The sequence below is a fragment of the Alligator mississippiensis genome, chromosome 3 (genome assembly GCF_030867095.1).
Source record: "Alligator mississippiensis isolate rAllMis1 chromosome 3, rAllMis1, whole genome shotgun sequence".
Lineage (NCBI taxonomy): Eukaryota > Metazoa > Chordata > Crocodylia > Alligatoridae > Alligator > Alligator mississippiensis.
In genome coordinates, this window is record NC_081826.1 from 87635743 (window position 1) to 87654437 (window position 18695).

At 39.4% G+C, this 18695-nt stretch overlaps 1 protein-coding gene across 1 annotated transcript in view; it reads right to left on the reverse strand.

Annotated features, from left to right (window-relative positions):
* The window catches only part of GATA6 (GATA binding protein 6), a 31715-nt gene that overhangs the window by 5239 nt on the left and 7781 nt on the right, over positions 1 to 18695 (reverse strand). Inside the window, exons 4-6 of the mRNA XM_019487087.2 lie at positions 16010 to 16135; positions 14539 to 14626; positions 14342 to 14448 (exon numbers count right to left, since the gene is read on the reverse strand). Coding sequence (XP_019342632.2) covers positions 14342 to 14448; positions 14539 to 14626; positions 16010 to 16135 — 321 coding nt within the window. The remainder of the gene's footprint in view (positions 1 to 14341; positions 14449 to 14538; positions 14627 to 16009; positions 16136 to 18695) is intronic.

Genomic DNA, 18695 nt, shown 5'->3' on the forward strand with positions numbered 1-18695 from the left:
GACATTATGATGAGACAGGAAGCACCCACTGAGCCATTTTCAAATGTGCCTTGCAGAGCATTTTCAATAGTACAATACTTTAGATTCTGTTTTAATTTAGTTATTCTTTTTGTCACCCTAGTTAGCCTGCGCTGCTCCTACATTGCTGTCATGAAAGTCTGGATACAGATGTTATTGGCTATGCAGTACAGAGCCAAATCAAGCACCAAATCAAAATGTCCACTGGAATTCTGGGAATTCTGTATAAGTAAAAATAATTAGGCAAGTCTGCAGAATTTGTATTTCAGAGCCTTTCTGCCATGTGTTGGTTCCAATCTAACTTTGTCATTAGAGAAGCAAAGGTTACTATCATTCTTTAGCTCTTCAGCAAGCAATGTAAAATGTTAGTGGTCTCATTCATGATACAAGTAGACAACTGTCTGCAAGGCAAAAAACAAGAAGTTCATCTTGCCTCTTTATTTGTACTCCTAGCAGAAAATTAAATGGCCTTGAAATATAAGCAGGACACGGTTAGAGCCCATCATCTTGCCAAATAAAGGATAAACAAGATTTAAAAGATCCATGAAAATATCCTTTCCTCCCCAGGACTTTCTGTTTACTTATTTATAGCCCTCTTGTAATGGCTGTTGACTAGTCTAGAATTTGAAGTAGCTGTATCTTTTATCCCTAATATATAACATAAGCTTCCCTTTAGCAAGGAAGGCATTTTTAAAAGAGACTGGATCTACTTCAGGGGGGAGTTAACATTTCAGGAAAACAATATTTGCAAACTTAACAGACTTTATCTAACTTTGTGAACAGCAGAAATTATTTCAAAGGTTCCTATTCACCCTACCCTGTCACTATTATTCCTGCAGGGAAAAAGCTCCTCAATACTTGTTTTTAGCTTGTTTTGAAAAAGTAATTCACTCTTTCCCCAATTCAGTTCTACACAAGGGTGGAGCTCAGAGATCTGGTCTGTGTTTCCATTCCAGATTATCTGCTAACTCTCTCAGACACCCAAGAATGGAGAATGTGGAGGCATTTCCTGTTAGAAGACCGCCTATCAGTGGCAGACCAAGACTGGGCCTGGCTCCTTAATTAAGCCAACACGGGAGGGGGCTGGCCAGGGTAGCTGGCTCTGAAAACCACTCCCAGTTAATGGAATGACAAAGTCAAAGTCAATTTGGGCGGGTTCCAAATTGAGGCATGGAAAATAAGCTTTAATGTACAAAACGGGCATGGCTGAAGCATTAGGTTACTCAAGTCTGTTCATAAGTAAACATCTCTGCTGCTAGCCAGCTCTCCCCCAGCAACTTAGTTAAAAAACAATAGAAATGAATTATTGGGCCCGTTCTCCAGCTGGTGTAAATGGGCATAGGAGTGCAAATAGCAATTCCAACTCATTCCAGCCATAGGTTTGACCCTGCTAATAAAATATAACTGATTCCTTTCTCTTGTTGAACTCCAGCAATAACATTAATAATTGACCAAACTGTGACTTCCTGAAAAAAAAACAAATGAGGCTTTTTAGGATGAACTGGGCAGTTTTCAGAAGCATGATTTCTGTCTTGCAAATGAAAGTGCCATGCTGGACAGCTTCTACAAAAACAAGTTAAGGTTCATCCTATTCCCATGCTGTAGCTGTGAAGACAAATCCTTGGATACATAAAAGCAAGAGGGTATCAAAAAGAGCTAGAGAGGTGGTGAGTTTGTAGTGTTACTGTTACAATTCTGAGTCTAAATTTTGTGTCTATACTTCAGAAAGGATGTTGAATAATTTGGAAGGTCATTCACCCAGCAGAGGGAAGAGCTGAGTTTCAATCTGTGCTCCAGTGACTCATACTGAAAGGGCTAGCAGAAGTGAGTGGTGTCAAGCCTCAGAATTCTGAATCCCAGTCAGAGATTGGCACGACCCCTCAGCCAAGAAAAAGCCCCCCAAACCTCAGAGAGATGGAGTTTAAAATATACCTCTGTCATGATCGTTTCTTACCGGCTAGCTAAGGTAGTTCCATGCATAGCGTGAGTCTCCCCAGGCATTGTAAAAGATTAGGTATCTAACTCAGGGCTGCAAATTCTAGCGGTAGGCTATCTGCTTAAAAATTAACCACTTCAGTGCTCAGGGTTGGATATACCACAGATATCTATGCCTTATGCCTTATGGGATGAATTCAAGGGAGACAGAAAGCAAGTCTCTCCAAAAGGCAAAAACTAGAAATATCAGTCTGATTACATCCACCAATACACACATTCTTTACACTAAAGCAGTTGCAAATTTTACTCAGTGAGAAGTAACCTGGTTTATCAATCCAGGCACAGTTCTTTCCCTACTCCCAAACTGAGACCAGCAGCAGAGTATGAAGTGTATGCATTAAGTCAGCTGCACTGGCCAGCATGCTGGGGGACAGAGCCAAGGTCCCATAGATTCTGTGCCTCATCATCAGGGATCCTGGTTTTTTCTGTTTAAATGTCCCAAATTCTCTGATGAAAACCCCCCAAATCTGTATGTTTCTGTAATTAAAATGAAACATCACTACATATATAGGTATTACTTGAATACAATATTTGTATATTTACAATTTTAAAGCAATTTGGAAGCGTAGCAGTTCCTCAATCATTATAATATAATAAATTCTAAATTCCTATATTTTGGCATTTGATTTTTGTTTTTTTATCATGGAATATTAGTGCTCCCCCTGGCCCCCTTGCTCCTAGGATGCGGGTCCAGCTGGCAGCTGTTCCCGTGTCCCCCTCCCTCCCCCGCTGCTGCTTTGTCATGTTGAGCATCCCTGATATGCCAGTGCCCTGCCCCTGCCCATGCACGTGGTGCTCCCTGCCTCCAATTGCCCTCCCCACAGCCCCAAACAGCTCCTTGCAGGCTTGAACGCTGGTAGCTTGCAAAGCGAAACCTGCGGATTTCCATGCTCTTTTTCTTTTAAAGGGGAAAATCCATGGTTTTCCCCTTTAAAAGAGAAAATCCGTGTTTTCCATGGTGAACAGAAAATCCAGATCCCTGCTCATCGTCCACTCTCAGCCAATCTGTGTCATAGCGCAAAGTACTGGGTGGGGGAGGAGGACACACACACTAAACACACCAGCCTTCACATCCCGATCTGGCTGTGCACATGCAGCGAGCTTTGCAGTGCCTGAAAGAGCTAAAGTTCTATCTAAATTCTAGGCATTGTGGCTTAGCCTATGGTAAGCCTCTACTGGCAAATCATGTGCTTCCTGTTCCCTTACTATGACTTTGCTTGGCTTAAATTATAACCCTTATTTATACAACACATGCTTACAAGATTCTTTGTTGCCTAAACCATGCTTTGGTAAAGACGGTTCGGTTCCTTTAATTTTCCATTCTCAGTGTCCTGCCTGTCAGCCCCCATTCCCACCTTCTGGTCAGTGGCACTTTCTTTGAGAATCATCACTTCCTTTTCCTATGTAGCTTTGCCTTAACAATAATTGAGTTAAAAATTAAGTAGCAAAAACTGAATTCTGGTTGATACAGTGACTTTATCACTATATAAAGTCAAAATTTAATGCTGGTCCTATTAATCCTTTTGCTTATACTAAAATTGTGTTGGTTTACATGTAATCTAATCTCTCCTCATACTATAACGATATAATACTTCATTAATTTCCAAAGAGAGCCAACATTCCAGTGTGGTTATGACAAGCTGATGGCAAGACTGCTGTCTAGTGCTGTGCAAAAAAATGATTTTTCGGTCAGGCAGCTGAATTGAAAAATCAACACAAAAAATTTGCTTTGGATCATCCCAAAATTACTTCTGTTTTCCCCACTGAAACTTAAATGCTTCATTTCATTCAACAGAGAATGTTCCTGTCAACCCAAAACAAGCCATTTTATTGTGAAGGCCTGTAAGAAAAGCAAAGGAAAGGAGTGGATAGGTTTGTGAGTTGGACAGGGGAGCAATTGTCACTCATTCCCCACCCATTACCCCAAAGCTCTATGTTTAAGATACTCTCCCAGATTGTCAGAGCCATGGGTGGGTTCAGCAACTTCCTCTACCAGTGATGACTTCAAATAGGGGTGTGCGAAGTTTTGGTCACCGATTCAATTTGGAGAAGATTTGGCCCGATTCTGAGGCCAAATCACTGAATCCAAATCAAACTGGAAGACCAAAAAAACCCTCTGAATCAACTTAGAGGCTCCGAATCAATTCAGAAAAGATTTGGAAAAAGATTCAGAGATTTGGAGATTCGGAAGGCAGTCTTTCAGGGGAACAGAAACTGAGAAGAGGGAGGAGGAGCAGTGGGGGAAAGACGTCTGACGTCTGTAGCTGGCCAGTGACTGTGATCTTTCCCTGTGTCCTCTTCCAATCACAGTGCTCTGGGGGAGGGATGTAGAAACAGGACATAAGCCCCAGTCTGCAGCCTTTCTGTGCCTTTTGTGAACTGTTGCTGCCTGAGCACTGCCCCTGTTACAGGCTATCACAAGTTTTGCTTGTCAGCAGCTTGAGGTGCAGTTTCCCAGAAACCCCTGCACCTATCTCCTTGAAACCTGGCAGGCTTCATGGCCTCAGCAGGGGCTACCATCCCTGTTGTTTTCATTCCCACTGTGCCTTAACACATACACAGTTACACATGACACGTTTTGCTTATAAGCACCTTGAGCTACAGCTTCCCAGAAACCTCTGCACCTATCTCTGTGAAACTTGGCAGGCTTCATGCCCTCAGAAGAGGCTACCATCTCTGCTATTTTCATCCAAATCTGCCAAAATATGACAAAGTTATAGGTATTTCAGTGATTCCCCGTTATAGCCTATGGCCGAATCTCCAAATCTCTTTGAATCAGTGCCGAATTCTGAAGCCAATTCAGCTGAATCAATTTGGGACAGTGTTCCAAATCTCCAGATTGAATCACTGCCCTCTGAATCAGCTGAATCTGAATTGAATACATCCCTATTCGCACAGGCCTAAGTTCAACCTATGAGACTGCTCTAACCACCAGGTCATTAGGGATGGGATTCTCTCAAGCTCTCCTGTTCACCTCATCCCACTTTGTATAAATAATTCAATATTTACTGAAGTAGATACTGGAACCCAACTCTCGTACTTCTTAGCTGAATAGTCTAACTACTAGGCTCCAGATTGTCTCAACAAGTGCCTCCCTGGCTTAGCGACCATTTGAGAACAAAATCCAGACAGGCAAGTCAGTCCCTTCCATTTAAGCACTGTATTGCTTAAAATGTATGTGCTTGGTCCTGAGATGGTGATTTACAGAAATGAAGGTTGGTGCCTCAAATACCTAGATAGAAGTTCCTCCAAAGAGCACTTCAGAGAATCCACATGATAGTCAACGAGCTGCCCAGAGTTAACTAGTGGAAAACACTAAGCAGAAAGACTTGTCTGAAATTCCATCCCTCTCTGGAGTTTAGGCACCAAACTCAGGGATGCCCATTAGGCACCTCCATCAATGAGGTATCCAGAGCATCAATCTGTCTCCTGAAAACAAGTGATTAAGTGACTGGAGATGGAATTATTTTCATAATAGTGGTAATAACAATCACTCAGGAAGTGGAAAGCTGGAGTTCTAGGCCTTCTTCAGCCTAAGGGAGCTCAATCTCTCACTTCTCGTATCAGGGCAGGACCACCCTCTGACCCTCCTGCTGAAGGAGTATTACAGTGCAACCAAGACTGCAAGAGTCATGGAGCTAAAAGAAAAAAAACAAGAGATAACTCTCTGTACCATGTTGGTTAGGGAACTCAGGGCAGAGGGCTCTCTATACCATTTAGGCTGTCTAGACCATTCATAATAACCTTCAATTAACTGAAGGGTGGTTCCAAAGAGGATGGAGCTAGACTGTTCTCAGTGGTGGCAGATGACAGAACAAAGAGCAATGGTCTCAAGTTGCAGCAAGGGAAGTTTAGGTTAGATATTAGGAAAAACTTTATCATGAGAGTAGTAAAGCACTGGAACAGGCTATCCAAAGAGGCTGTGGGATTTCCACCCTTGAAGGTTTTTAAGACCCATCTAGACAGAGCCTTGGTTGGGATGTTATAGTTGGAGATGGTCCTGCTTTGAGCATGGGGTGGACTACATGACTTCCTGAGGTCTCTTCCAACCCTAATTGTCTGTGATTCTATGATTTTACATTAGGCAGTCACTGTATAAAAACAGAAATAATCCCAACAGCTGATACTAGAGGCATAATTTTACCAGTACTTTCAATTCAACATGGCCAGATGAGAAACAGATACTATTGGATATCACCTTTGAGAACTCATGGAGGTTGGGTGACATCCTGGATGACTGGTAAACCAAAAGCAGTTTAAGAAAGGGGAGAAGGAGGAATATGAAAAGAGAAGAGGAGGATATGAGGAATTACACATCAGTCTGACCTGGTTACCTGGAAAGCCCATGGAGCAGGCCAACAAGGAATTTATTTCTAAGCACCTAGGAAGAACACAGTGAACAGGAAGAGCCAACATGGATTCATTAAGTTGTGACTGGCCAACTCATTTACCTTCCGTGATGACATAATAGGCTCTGTAGGTTGGGGAGAGCAGTGGATGCAATTGACTTCAGCAAGGCTTTTGCCACTGTCTCTCATATCTTTCTCATTAATAAACTAAAGAAATACAGACTAGATGCAAGTACTGTAAGGTGGCTATGTAACTGGTTGGATCATTGTGTTCAAGAAATCATCAGTGGCTCAATGTCTAGTTGGGAGGAAGTATTAAGTGGAATCTCCAAGGGGTCTGTCTTGGGTCCAGTATTGTTTAAAATTTTCATTAATGATTTGGAGGATGGAAATGAATGCACACTTAGCAAATTTGCTGATGACACCAAGGTGGGTGGAGTTGCAGACACTCTGGAGGGTAAGATTAAGATTCAGAATGACTTAATAAACTGGAGAAGTGATCCAGAATCAATCTGCTGAAATTCAGCAATGAGAATTGCTAAATCCTGCACTTGGGACAGAATAATTGCACGCACATACACAGACTAGGGAATGATTGGTTAGGCTGCAGTACTGCAAAAAATGACTTGCGGGTTACAGTGGACCTGAAGCTGAATATGAGCTAATAGTGTGCTCTTGTTGCAAAAAAAGAAAAAAAGCAACAGTATACAGAGCTATGTTAATAGGATCATTACTTGCAAATCAATTAAAGTGGTTCTCCTGCTCTATTCAGCACTTGTGAAGCTTCACCTGGAGTATGATGTCAACTTTTGGGCCCACACTTCAAGATGTGGACAAATTTAGAAAGAGTCCAGTAGAAAGCAAACAAAAATAATTACAGATCTGGGAAACATGAGTTAGGAGGAACGGCTGAAAGAACAAGGATTATTTAGTCTGGAGAAGAGAGCACTGAGCAGGTATTTAATAAGAGCCATCAAATACCTGAAAGGTGGCTATAAAGAGAATGGAGATAGACTATTTTCTGTGGCCACAGAAACAGGACTAGGAGCAAAGGCTTCAAACTGCAGCAAAGGAAATTTAATTTGGAAATTAGAAAGAATTTAACTATAAGAGTGGTCAAGACTACCCAGAGAGGTTATGGAAACTCCATCCCTGGAAATTTTCAAGACCAGATTAAATAAGACACTTGACTGGCATGGTTTAGTCAGGGATGATCCTGTCCCGAGCAGGGGGCTGGACAAGATGACCTCATGGGGTGCGTCCAGACAAGCGTGGTCATGCGGTATGTGGCGCTGTAAACATTGTTTGCAGTACCACATACCGCACAGTCCAGTGTTCTCTGTGCTGCAAGGGCACACTGCCCAAGCGTTCACTGCACTGTTTTTTTGTTTTTTTCCACCACAGGTTTTTTCGACCTCTGGATATCCAGGGGTCCGAAAAAACTGTGGGAAAAAAACCCAGCACAGTGCATGCCCAGCCAATGCATGCTGCTGAACAGCGGAGCCATGCCGCCCAGAGCTGCACTTCGCTGCCAGCCAGGCTCTGCGCAGCAGAATCACTGTGGCTGCAGCCCCAGGAGGCCCCAGGACCCCAGGTAAGGCTGCTAGGGCTAGCCCTGTGCTGGCCCAAGCCTCCTGCACCCCACCTGGGGCAACTTGCTACATGCCAAAGCATGCATGGCATGCACAGGTGTTCCCTAGGAACAAGTAGCAGCGGCGCAAGGTGTACTGCCGCTACTTGTCCCTGGGAAACTAAATGTCCACACATGTCTGGATGCGCCCATGAGATCCATTCCAGCCCTACTTTTCTATAATCTACATGTACCACAACAACATGGCTACAAAGTTATGCTCCTTCTCATGTTCCTCCTGGCCCCGTACCACTTGCATGCTTGGCTGCCAGTTGTCCAGCTTCATGAGGAGGCATGGAAAGTAACCTCTAGCAGACTGCTTTGTAGTCTACTGCTCAGGGTGTCTCTCCTGAGAAGTAGCAGCTGGACAAGGCAAAAGGTGGGAACCTTCTCCTCTCATCATGTTTTGGGGTTAAAATAATATTGTTTACATTGAACCCACAGAAGCCCAGGTTTAGGTGCCAAGAGAACTTTGTTGTTTGAAATGTAAGCATCTAATGAACTCCAAGACCAAATGAGTGAGGGTATTCTGGATCCCTTTTTGCAAAATAAGCATCTAAATTCTGCCTAAGTATCATTTAGGTGCCTAGTTTACCAATCTGGATTTTGTCCTAAGTGGTTTTGTAAAATGTGTCAACACAAGGGCTAGAAGGAAACATATACAGCACTGGACCCTATGACTTGGTGGTGTGGACATGCTTATGGGACACATCAGTTCACCTCCTCTCTGACAAGAGAGAACATTGAGCTCTGGTCTTCCAGATTCTAAATTAATGTCCTAACCATCCTAACCACTGAACGAATAGATACAAAGGGAGTAGAGGGAATTACATCTCCAAAATATTTTTTAATCTAGTCCTAAATCTTTTTGCAAAATTTGGCACTAATTTCATGATAAGATATATGATCATGATCATGCTATTTACTTTTATGGCCTTGCTAAGAAAACTCTGTACTGATTTCCACTGCATAAAACCCAATAAAATAAAACAACATCTGTGTCTAGAATTCTAAATTGCCCTGTGCTGGCTCCATTTTTGGCTGCCTAGGGTCATTATAAAAGCAAAGTGATATGGATTAATGGATACATATATAATAAATACACGTGCTCATATAAACAAAAATTATTTTTTAAGTGCCAGTACTTTGCTTGGGGCTGTAAGTAAGGGCATTATCTAGCCTACTATTTTTTAAATGTAAAATCTAATAAAATGCTGTCACAGGAGTGTAAAGTAAAACGAAATACAGGGCCAAATCATGGCCCCATGAAAGTGAGAACACATGCTCCTCCAGGCCTGAGAGAGAACACAGCACGCTAGCATGTAACAGAAAAAATGCCACGTGCTCATGGGAGTGTGATTAGGCTCTTCTGCCTCCCTCCGGGCCGCAAAAGGAAAAGAAAAACAGATAGAAAGGACAGCATCTAAACCCTAGCACTTTTACAGTGCACCATTTACTGTGTGCATTGGTTCCCACTAGGACAACAAGATTTCTGTTTAGTGCACTAAGGAACAGAATTTCAGGACATGGCTACACATGCCATTAAGAGAATGTGCCATATCCTTATGTCTGAAAAACTGTGGCCTTAGCTACCCCAATATCACCTGCAAACAAAGGCTGGGCAGCAAGGCTCAAACTTTCTCTTGCAACAGGTTTTAGGGCATCCTTCAAGTCTTCCAAACAATGGTTGGGCACAATATTATTCTAAAAAAATATTATTCCCTCTGAAAGTATATTATTCCCTCATTGTTGCTGTGTCTTCACTGGCAACAGCTCTGACTTGTGAAGGCTCCATCTACTGCCACAAAGAACAGACTTTATAGGAGTTTTCACACTGCCTTCAGTCCTGGTACGACAACAGAGTACTGCTTGTAATGGAGCCCACTGCAGCCTCTGCATGTAGACAAAAAGATGCATACTCCATAGTAGAGGATGTTGGCATATCACTGTTTGCAGCATTTTCCTTATGCAGTTTAGGGGGCATCAAGAGAGTGGCTAGTCATAAGACAGGTGCAGTAAGTTCTCAATGTTCAAAAAATCTTTTATGAAGACAAGAGCAACTTCATATAACAGGTCATTAGATTTTTTTCTATATTAATAACAGAGGAGACTCATTTCTTCTGCTCCTCAGAAAGGCAGGGCCAAAGTTCAATCCTAAAACCTGCTGTGAATTTTACAAATAGCTCCTATCTTTGCAATGGGACTACCCAAAGTCTCAGACCCAAACGCATCTAAACTGAAAGCTGAATCCAAATAGTATCAATTGTATCTATCACTAGTAATTCATCGTATCTTTTAAATTTTTAATTTTCAATTAGAACATAACAATTAGGTTGCTGTCTAATTTGTATCAAAACTAGCATCCAGTAAAATTCCTTTTATGAAATGTGTGGTTTTAAGAGACACTTAAATGTTTTTCCCCCTCTTCCATTCTATCACTGGTACAGGAAATAGAAAAGGTAGGGCTGAAAATGAATGCTGCTAACACAAATTCTGCTGAATTTCATTTCCATTAGATTTCCACACTGCTAGGAACTCTTTTGGCAGCCTCCCACAAAAGGCATAATAAATTACTCTTGTACCAGTACAGGATTTCATTTTTTCTGATTCACTTAATAACAAGATGTCTGTAAATTTTCAGAAAGAGTTGCTCAAAACGTCATCATATTTTGCCCCAATGTATTTTTTTAACATGAATTTGCCCTTTTTCTATTTATCAAAGAATAACGATTAGGGTGGTCAAGGAAAAAAAAAAGCATCAGTACAGCATCCTGCATGAAATGAGTTTAGTAGACTATATGGCTGATTTGAGCTTCCAGTGTCTAAGCGTCCACAGTACAAAGGTATCTCTAGCACAGTTGTCACTAATTGACAACTGCTGGAGAGACTAAGTACTAAACAGGCACAAAGCACCCTTAGGCGTGATCCTAGCTGACACACAGACAGACCACTATGGAGAAGTCTGTACAGTCAGTGTCTGACACACTGTTCTATCAACAAATTCCTGGCTGTGAAACTCTCAACTCTAAATTAATTTGAAGGAAAAAAAAGTAAAACAGGGCAAAATGTTTAGGTATTAATATAAAAATACTTAGGATATGATCAGATTAAGGGCTTACTGCCCTGAAACGCAAATGACTCCACTAAGCATTGAGAATGTTCAGTACTTCAAGCCCAAGATTAAGCCTATGTCCATAGATGTCATAAATGTCCCTTAAGCTCCAAGTTTTATCAAGGGCAACAGGATCATGTTATAAAGAACACTGCCTTCTATTCTCATCTGCGAGTCTGTCCTACTTGTTTCACACTTTAAATACTGATGGTCTAAAAGAGCCAAAGTTATAAGAACAAGTGAGTGGAAAAGGGTATAGAAAGCATGCTTCCCTTGCACCAGCAACTTCAAACATTCGATGCTTAGTATGGGTGTTCATGATTACTAGGTATTTTTACTGTTGTAGACTTCATACAATGCCCAGTGAAGTCAGCATGATTCCACACAAGTCTGCTTTCTATGATAACGCTCCAAGTTCTGCATGTTTTATGGCACACATTTTCCACTCACTCTGATGTATATTTTTTTACAAGAGACAATCAGCAAATTACTTATATCTATGTGACCAACTGAATAAAGTCTGGGTAGGGAAAAGGTCACAGAGCCATTAGCAATTCTGCACATATTAATATAAAAGGCCAGACTATCTCTGGCCCTAATAAAGGAGCCAAGGAAGTAAAAGAAGGTTCCTCCTCTTGCATGAAGCAGACGATCAAGGACAACAGACTTTTCTAAGTCACCACCATTGCACATCAGGGAGCCCTGCCAAAGCAACACACTGACCACTCACTCCTGTGTGTGCCTACTACCAGAAAGGAGTCAGCATACCCATCTTAAAGAGCTGCTCAGTGATGCTCTCCAGGTCTCTACCCTGGGATCTTCATCTTGGCATATGTTCACAGCAGCCAAAGGTGACTTATTTCCTTATTTCAGGAATTTGTCCTGCTCTCAGCAGGACCGGGTAGATAGGACATGGTTCTCGGCAGCAAAACCCAGGCACAGCGCAAAGATGGTATAATCATGCCCTTGCACCAGTTTTGTCCTTGCTGTGAGTTAGAGAAGACTTGTGGATGCTGCACATTCCTTTTGGTTGGTAACAACTCCTAACTAGCCATCTGATTTGATTGGAAACAAACTGTCTTTCCACCTTTACACTTCCACTCCAGAAATAGCAGTCTATGCAAATGAAAATAAAAAATAAAAAGATTGTCAGGCCTAAGGCTCAACCCTGAGAAGGCTACGTGGAGGGACAGTCTGGTGAAAAGACCAGAAGCAGAACCGGCAGAGAAAAATATGGCATGTGAGAAATGGAGGAGTTATTCAAATGAGCTCTGCTTTCCACAGCCCCAGTGCAACTGCCTTCAATACAACCGATGAGGCTCAAGCTTTTAATTCTGATCATGGTGCAAATCTGATTATCATGCAATTTGGCTCCTCTCTAGCAATTCACAGCCTGCCCTATACTCTGCAGGTGTGTTTGCACTATTTGCACAAGGAATAAGGGCCAAAATCAAATAGAATTCCCTGTTTTTAACTTTTCATCCTAATATTTTATATTGTTTTATTTGATTGATTTTTAAGTATTGTCATATATTATGTTCAATTTTACTTTTGCCTAAATTAGTAGAACTTGTGATTTTATTGTATGCTTTTACCAATAACCACAAACCATTTAATGTTATTATTATACAATGCATACTTTTATTGGTAATCCTGTGGTATCATGTTAGCTAATGCTTTAAATTTACTATTCCTGGTCACCATGCACAAAACAGCAATCCTATTTTAAGTATTTCATGAGTACAACAAGTGAATTTAACCCTTCACAGTTTTTCTTACCAAATATCTTGGAGAAGAAAGGACATAAAAGGAGACAGAAGCTTCCCCAACCCCTTTTTTTTCATTTTTAGACCAATGTTTCACTTTCAGAATTCCCTCCCTTTGATGTGCTCTGTTTATTTTATTGGATTCTCAGAATTCTTTCATGTCTAAGACAGGCCCTTTTTATAGTCTTGTTTGATGACATCAGAACCAAAAATCCAGTGCCTCCGAAGCTGAGCAGCATTTTGGTAAACTGATTCCATAAAAACTATAATTGCTAAAAGGGCGTCTTAGAGTTTGTTTGTTTTTTAAAGTGAAATTATGTATTTCAGAAAGAAACCACTGGAAAGAATTTCCACTGGGGGACATAAGACACTGAAAAATAGTTATAATAAACAACAGTCTTTTCCTTAATAAAGGAGCAGCAAATGTAACAGTAGGGCAGCTTTTAAATAAATGTTATAGTTGATTAAAGGTACAGAAGATCAAAGGAGTGTGTATATGTGTATACATAAATAAATGTTAGAGGTTATAAATGAATCTACTTTGCACCTATATATAGTATTAACTCTTGCAAATATTAACCGGAGGCAATACTGAGGTCCTATGTATTGGTATGAGGACCTTTCGGCTATACGGTGAAAATAAAATTGAAAAGACCAGGACAATCCGAAAGTACTTATAGGATCAGTCCTATGAAGTGCTGAGCACCTCCCCCTACTGCCATTAAAGCCACAAGAGTAGAAGGACAAGAGTAGAAGGTACGCTACAATTTGTAGGATTAGATTGTAAACGCCTAATCTTGCTGTTGAATTGAACGGGAGCCTTTCTATTGACTTCAATGCATTTTGAATTCATGCCTTAATTGCACACTGTAGTTTAAATCCAATCTTCTTGCTTCCATACAAAAACAAGATGGAGTTTTACTGCTTTTTACAGGGAACATAAAAACGTGTGTGTGCACATGGGTGTCCATGTGTGTTTGTGTACACAGGCTTGTGCATATTTTTTAAAAGTTTTGGAAAAGATGAAAGTATTAGTGCTTTCATTTATATATATATATATATATATATATATATATATATATATGTATATATATATATTCACAGGCCTGTATCCAATGAATTTATTTTATGTGCACAAATGCTCTTCGAGGTTATCAATATGTCATACATTCTTAAAACGTGTTTTTAAAATGAAACAACCAAAACTTTGAAAACAGAACATTTTGATTTAAGCTTTAGTTAACTTAATAAATATTATATAGATCTTAATTAAGAGGTTCGCAAAGTACTTTGGCTTGTCATCTTGTTTACATTTATATGCAATTTCCTCAGAAAATCTTGTTCCAGTATCAGCTAACAAAACTGAAAAGTTTGTTTAGATTATTGTACTGCTAGATAAGATAAAAGTTGAGATAACATATTACACAGTGACCTGCTTGCTTACAAATACAGAAAGTATTTTATCACTTACCCCTGAGGCTGCAGATTGTGCGCTAGGAGAGGCATTTTTGCTACAATCATCTGAGTTAGTAGAAGACGTGGATGTTGGAGTCATAGGAACTGCATTATTATTGTTACCTGAAACAGCAGTAGCTGGAATTAAAAACAAATATTTTCCAGTATGGAAAAAAAAACTTACAGCCAATCATCTTAACATATTATATTTACCAGAACACGCCTTTGATTTATTTATGTTCTTTGGTTTTCGCTTCCTAGTCTGAATTCCTTCTTTTTTCATTGCAAGAGGCCGAGGAACCTGAAAAAGAAATCCACACAGATAATAAAATTTTGCATGTACAAGAGTCATAAGAAATCAAATTATAATATAAAGTCAAATTATGACACCAGGAAAATCAGTTGCAATTGTCCACTTTAAAGTCTTATTTTGTAGAGATTACATCAAATCTCATCATTCAAAGATGACTACCGTTTCCTGTGTTCTAGCAGAGATTCCGTAAAGGCCTAAGCCTTCATTTATCAAATAAGCAAAATGCTCATTAGCATCAGCCATTTTACCTGAGAAAGGACAGCCAGGTTAAATTGTAGTGCTTTACGGATTTGTCCTAGAATGAATATATGCAAGTAAGGAAAGCCACTTATGATGGGCCCGTGCCTGTTCCTACTGGCACCTAATAGTGTAAATCAGGCTTCTGAATAAGTATTTATAAAGCAGGAGTATATTTAACTTAGCATGCATTATTGTAAGTAGTTCTCTGTGTGCATTAACCTATGATATTCAAGTTTATTTTTATACAGAGAAAATGCCTAAATATCTGCTTTGTATTCTGGGTCATTACAGGCATAATTATTATACCCTTTAAATGGAAACTACATACATAAAATACTGAACTTAAGTTTAACATATTTAAGAATACAAACTGCTGAAAATCTAATTAAGGACTGTACTTGCTGTGACTGTAATGCTTACAGCCGTGATTTAATAATCTCTTTGAAAAAAACCCCCAAACACTGGACCAGTCACTGGTAAATTCTACTGCTCTGATTCTTCAAACACTTGTGCAAGCATGTAATTTTACCCACAGATGCATAAGAGGTTCCAAGGTCTAGCCCTAAATGTATTCCATTATATTCACAAGTACAGTTACTTTCTTGCAACATTATTATTTGTCTAAGGCTCGGTCTACACTTACAAAAGTTTTGCCAGCATAGGTATGTGCATTTGGAGTGTGAAAAATATTTTTTTACCAGTATAACTTATTTTGTTCAGGGAACTGGTTTCAATTATATCTTTTTTGCTGATGTAAGCTGCATCTCTACTGGGGAGGGGGGTTGCCAGTACGAAAATTATACCAGTATAGATATACCTCCAAACACTTTAAATGCTTTTAATTCACTGAAAAAATATAAGCAACTCTGTCTCCTGCATTATATGATAAGTAGTTTTTTTTCGTATAACTCTACATAATGTGCATTAATGGCATTTTAAGCTATCTTATTTAGACTTTGACTACACCATTAAACTCAAGCTTTGTCATTGATTTCCATGAGGTCTTAGACTTTGCTCCTGCTAGTACTTAGAACACTGAAGTTAATAGAAGTTCCATACTATATCCATCGGGCCGTAATTAAACAGACATAGACTGAAATAGCCCCTGACAATATTGAAGTGGCTGCATACCCCATGAAGTTTCATGTACAGGCCGCAGGCATTGCATACTGGCTCGCCTTCTGCATTCCGACGCCACAGGGTGGTGGTTGTGGTGTGACAGTTGGCACAAGACAAACCAAGCCGCCTTGATGAAGGCTAGAGACAAGCATGAGTAAACACAAAAATCAGCAAACAAATACAGTATAAACACAGTGCTTACACATTTTGCACGGAAAAAGGGACTTTACCAGTGACTAGATTTTAAAATGCATTATTGCAAATGCAGCTAGGATAACGAGTAGTTTTCTACTGCTGCTTCACAGTATGGCCTAATAAAGTCTCACTGAAGCCCAAAATTAAGTTATTATAGTCATTTTATAGACTGTAAAATTGATTAGAGGAGATTATGAGACATCTGAAGTTCTAGATAAGTCAATTACAAAGGTAAAATTAAAACTCCGAAGTCCCTGATCTGAGGTCTTATGCTCAGACCACCGGACACCTTCACTTTCTCTGACAAGGTGAATATGAAACCCTCTTGCCAGAGTTGCATAAAAAGAAAACCGGGCAAAGTCTACAAGTTTCTTCTACAGAACTTTCAAACCGTTCTCCCTCCTCATAACATGCTACTATAACGTAATGGTGAAAAAAATCAGCTTCTTTTAATCACCTTCCCACATGAGCACAACAGCTGCGAAAAAGGAATTTTGTAGTATGTTAGAGATTCTGTAAAAAGCAGAAAAGACAGCTTAATTTTCATGTGCTGAACTTCACTTGAAGGGCTGAGAATAGCAAATTTCTATTTTGACAAGGAAAGGAATAGGGAGTGGATATCAAAGGGCCTGAGTATGTACATCAGTGTCTTATTTTGCAAAAAAAAAATTTTTTAATTATCACCAAGTAAAAAATAACAAACTTCAGGAATGTGAATTACAGAACAGATCTTTTGCTCTTAATGTTCTAAGAAATCAGAAAATCGATGTGTGACAACAAGGTCCATCTTACAAACAAGGCATTTATGACACTCTTTAGTGGAGTTTGGAGCCAAGATGAAGCAACCTTGTATCAGAAATGGCCATATAACAAAGAGCTTTATGACTGCAGGCTATATATCATAAGTGAAGCCAGTCCTCATAAACATGTGAAATGAAGGTGAATGGGTTATAAAAGTTCCTGTAACAAGTGATCTCTTTTACATTCATCACAAGCAAGGAATTCAAGCTACCTCATAAATCTGTTATTTTGCAAAGTATTGCATTGTCAAAAAATCGGTGTGCAGTTATGTGTTTGCAAGCTGAACAATTTTGCATAGAAGAGTGAGCTTCAGAGAACCACATACATCCTGTCATGACCATAAATAAAAAGCTCACAAGCAGAACTAATTAGCTGGGGATACACCCTTCCATTTGGAATCATTTATTGCTGGTTTGCGAGATATATTTGGTGACCTTTGATACCACTGAGACACCTACCAAATGGAAAAAAAAAATGTTTGAGAATAAAAAGAAGTTCAGATCCACAGTTAGGTCACTCATGTCACTTAACAGTAAACTGTAATTCTGTATCTAAGAAAGAATTATAAATTAAATACAATTGTCTCAGCTGGGAATTATATAAATAAAAGTTACTTGTCACATTTTGAAAAAAAAATTCCCAGACTGTAGTATAGACTGCAACACTGGCATTAAATACTTACATATATTTTTTAATTTAAAAATTAATAGCATTGAAATAGAACTTTCTGTCATGTTAATTACTAAGAGGAAAATAAAAGACTGTGTGGGCCCCAATTCTGGGCATTTCTTAAGACAAAATTCTTACTGAACTCAACAGAAATACTGTAAGATAAGAACTGACCCCAAGCATATGTTACATTTGCTTTCTTGGTGAGTGACATGCTGTTACAAAATTCACAGTTAGACCTTATTTCAATTTTCTTTTTGTTTTCCTTTTCTTTCCATTTTCATGTACTTATACATCTCAAATTATTCTGCATTTTATACAGCTATAATTTTTTGTTTTGTTCCTGCATATAAACTACTTTATTTACAAAAAATATAAAAGTTTGAGAACTAAAATAGCTACTCTGCTTCAGGAATTTTACCATGGTCCTAAGCGAAAGCAGGACAGTGCTCTGAGTGTGCTTATCGTTCTCACCACATTTTCCATTTTAACTTATTTCCAAGTTTGTGAATATACAATCACACTCAATATATAATTATGACCCTTGTATAAGAAATGGCTTATTAAGAGATTTCTTAGAACACTGCAAGCGTTTGTTCTGTTGTGGTGTCAAAATGAAATAATGCTGCAGTCTGGTTGTGTTCTATCTCCCACCCTTCCCAAAAAGGAAAAATGAAGCTGATCAGAAATCTCACAGCCCAGATGCCCAGCTGGCACATATCTGTGCGGTGCCATAGCACTGAAGCCAGTGGAAGTCGGACATTAGGCACAAACTGGGGGAATGGCTCTGTGTCTTGTCTTTATTTCCTACTTACTGATATTTGCTAAATAATCAGTTTAAAAAATAGGCATCCAATACTTAACTTCTGAGTTAAATTCATTCTTTGGTTTAAACAGATGTTGACCTGATGAAAAATGTAGAGTTCTAGAAAGGTCATTGGCTTGTTTTCTTCCAGTAAAGTGAAGTGTTGGAGAAAGTGATTGAATCATTATTTTTTTTTTAAAAGGGGATTTCTTTTTTACATTACAGAAA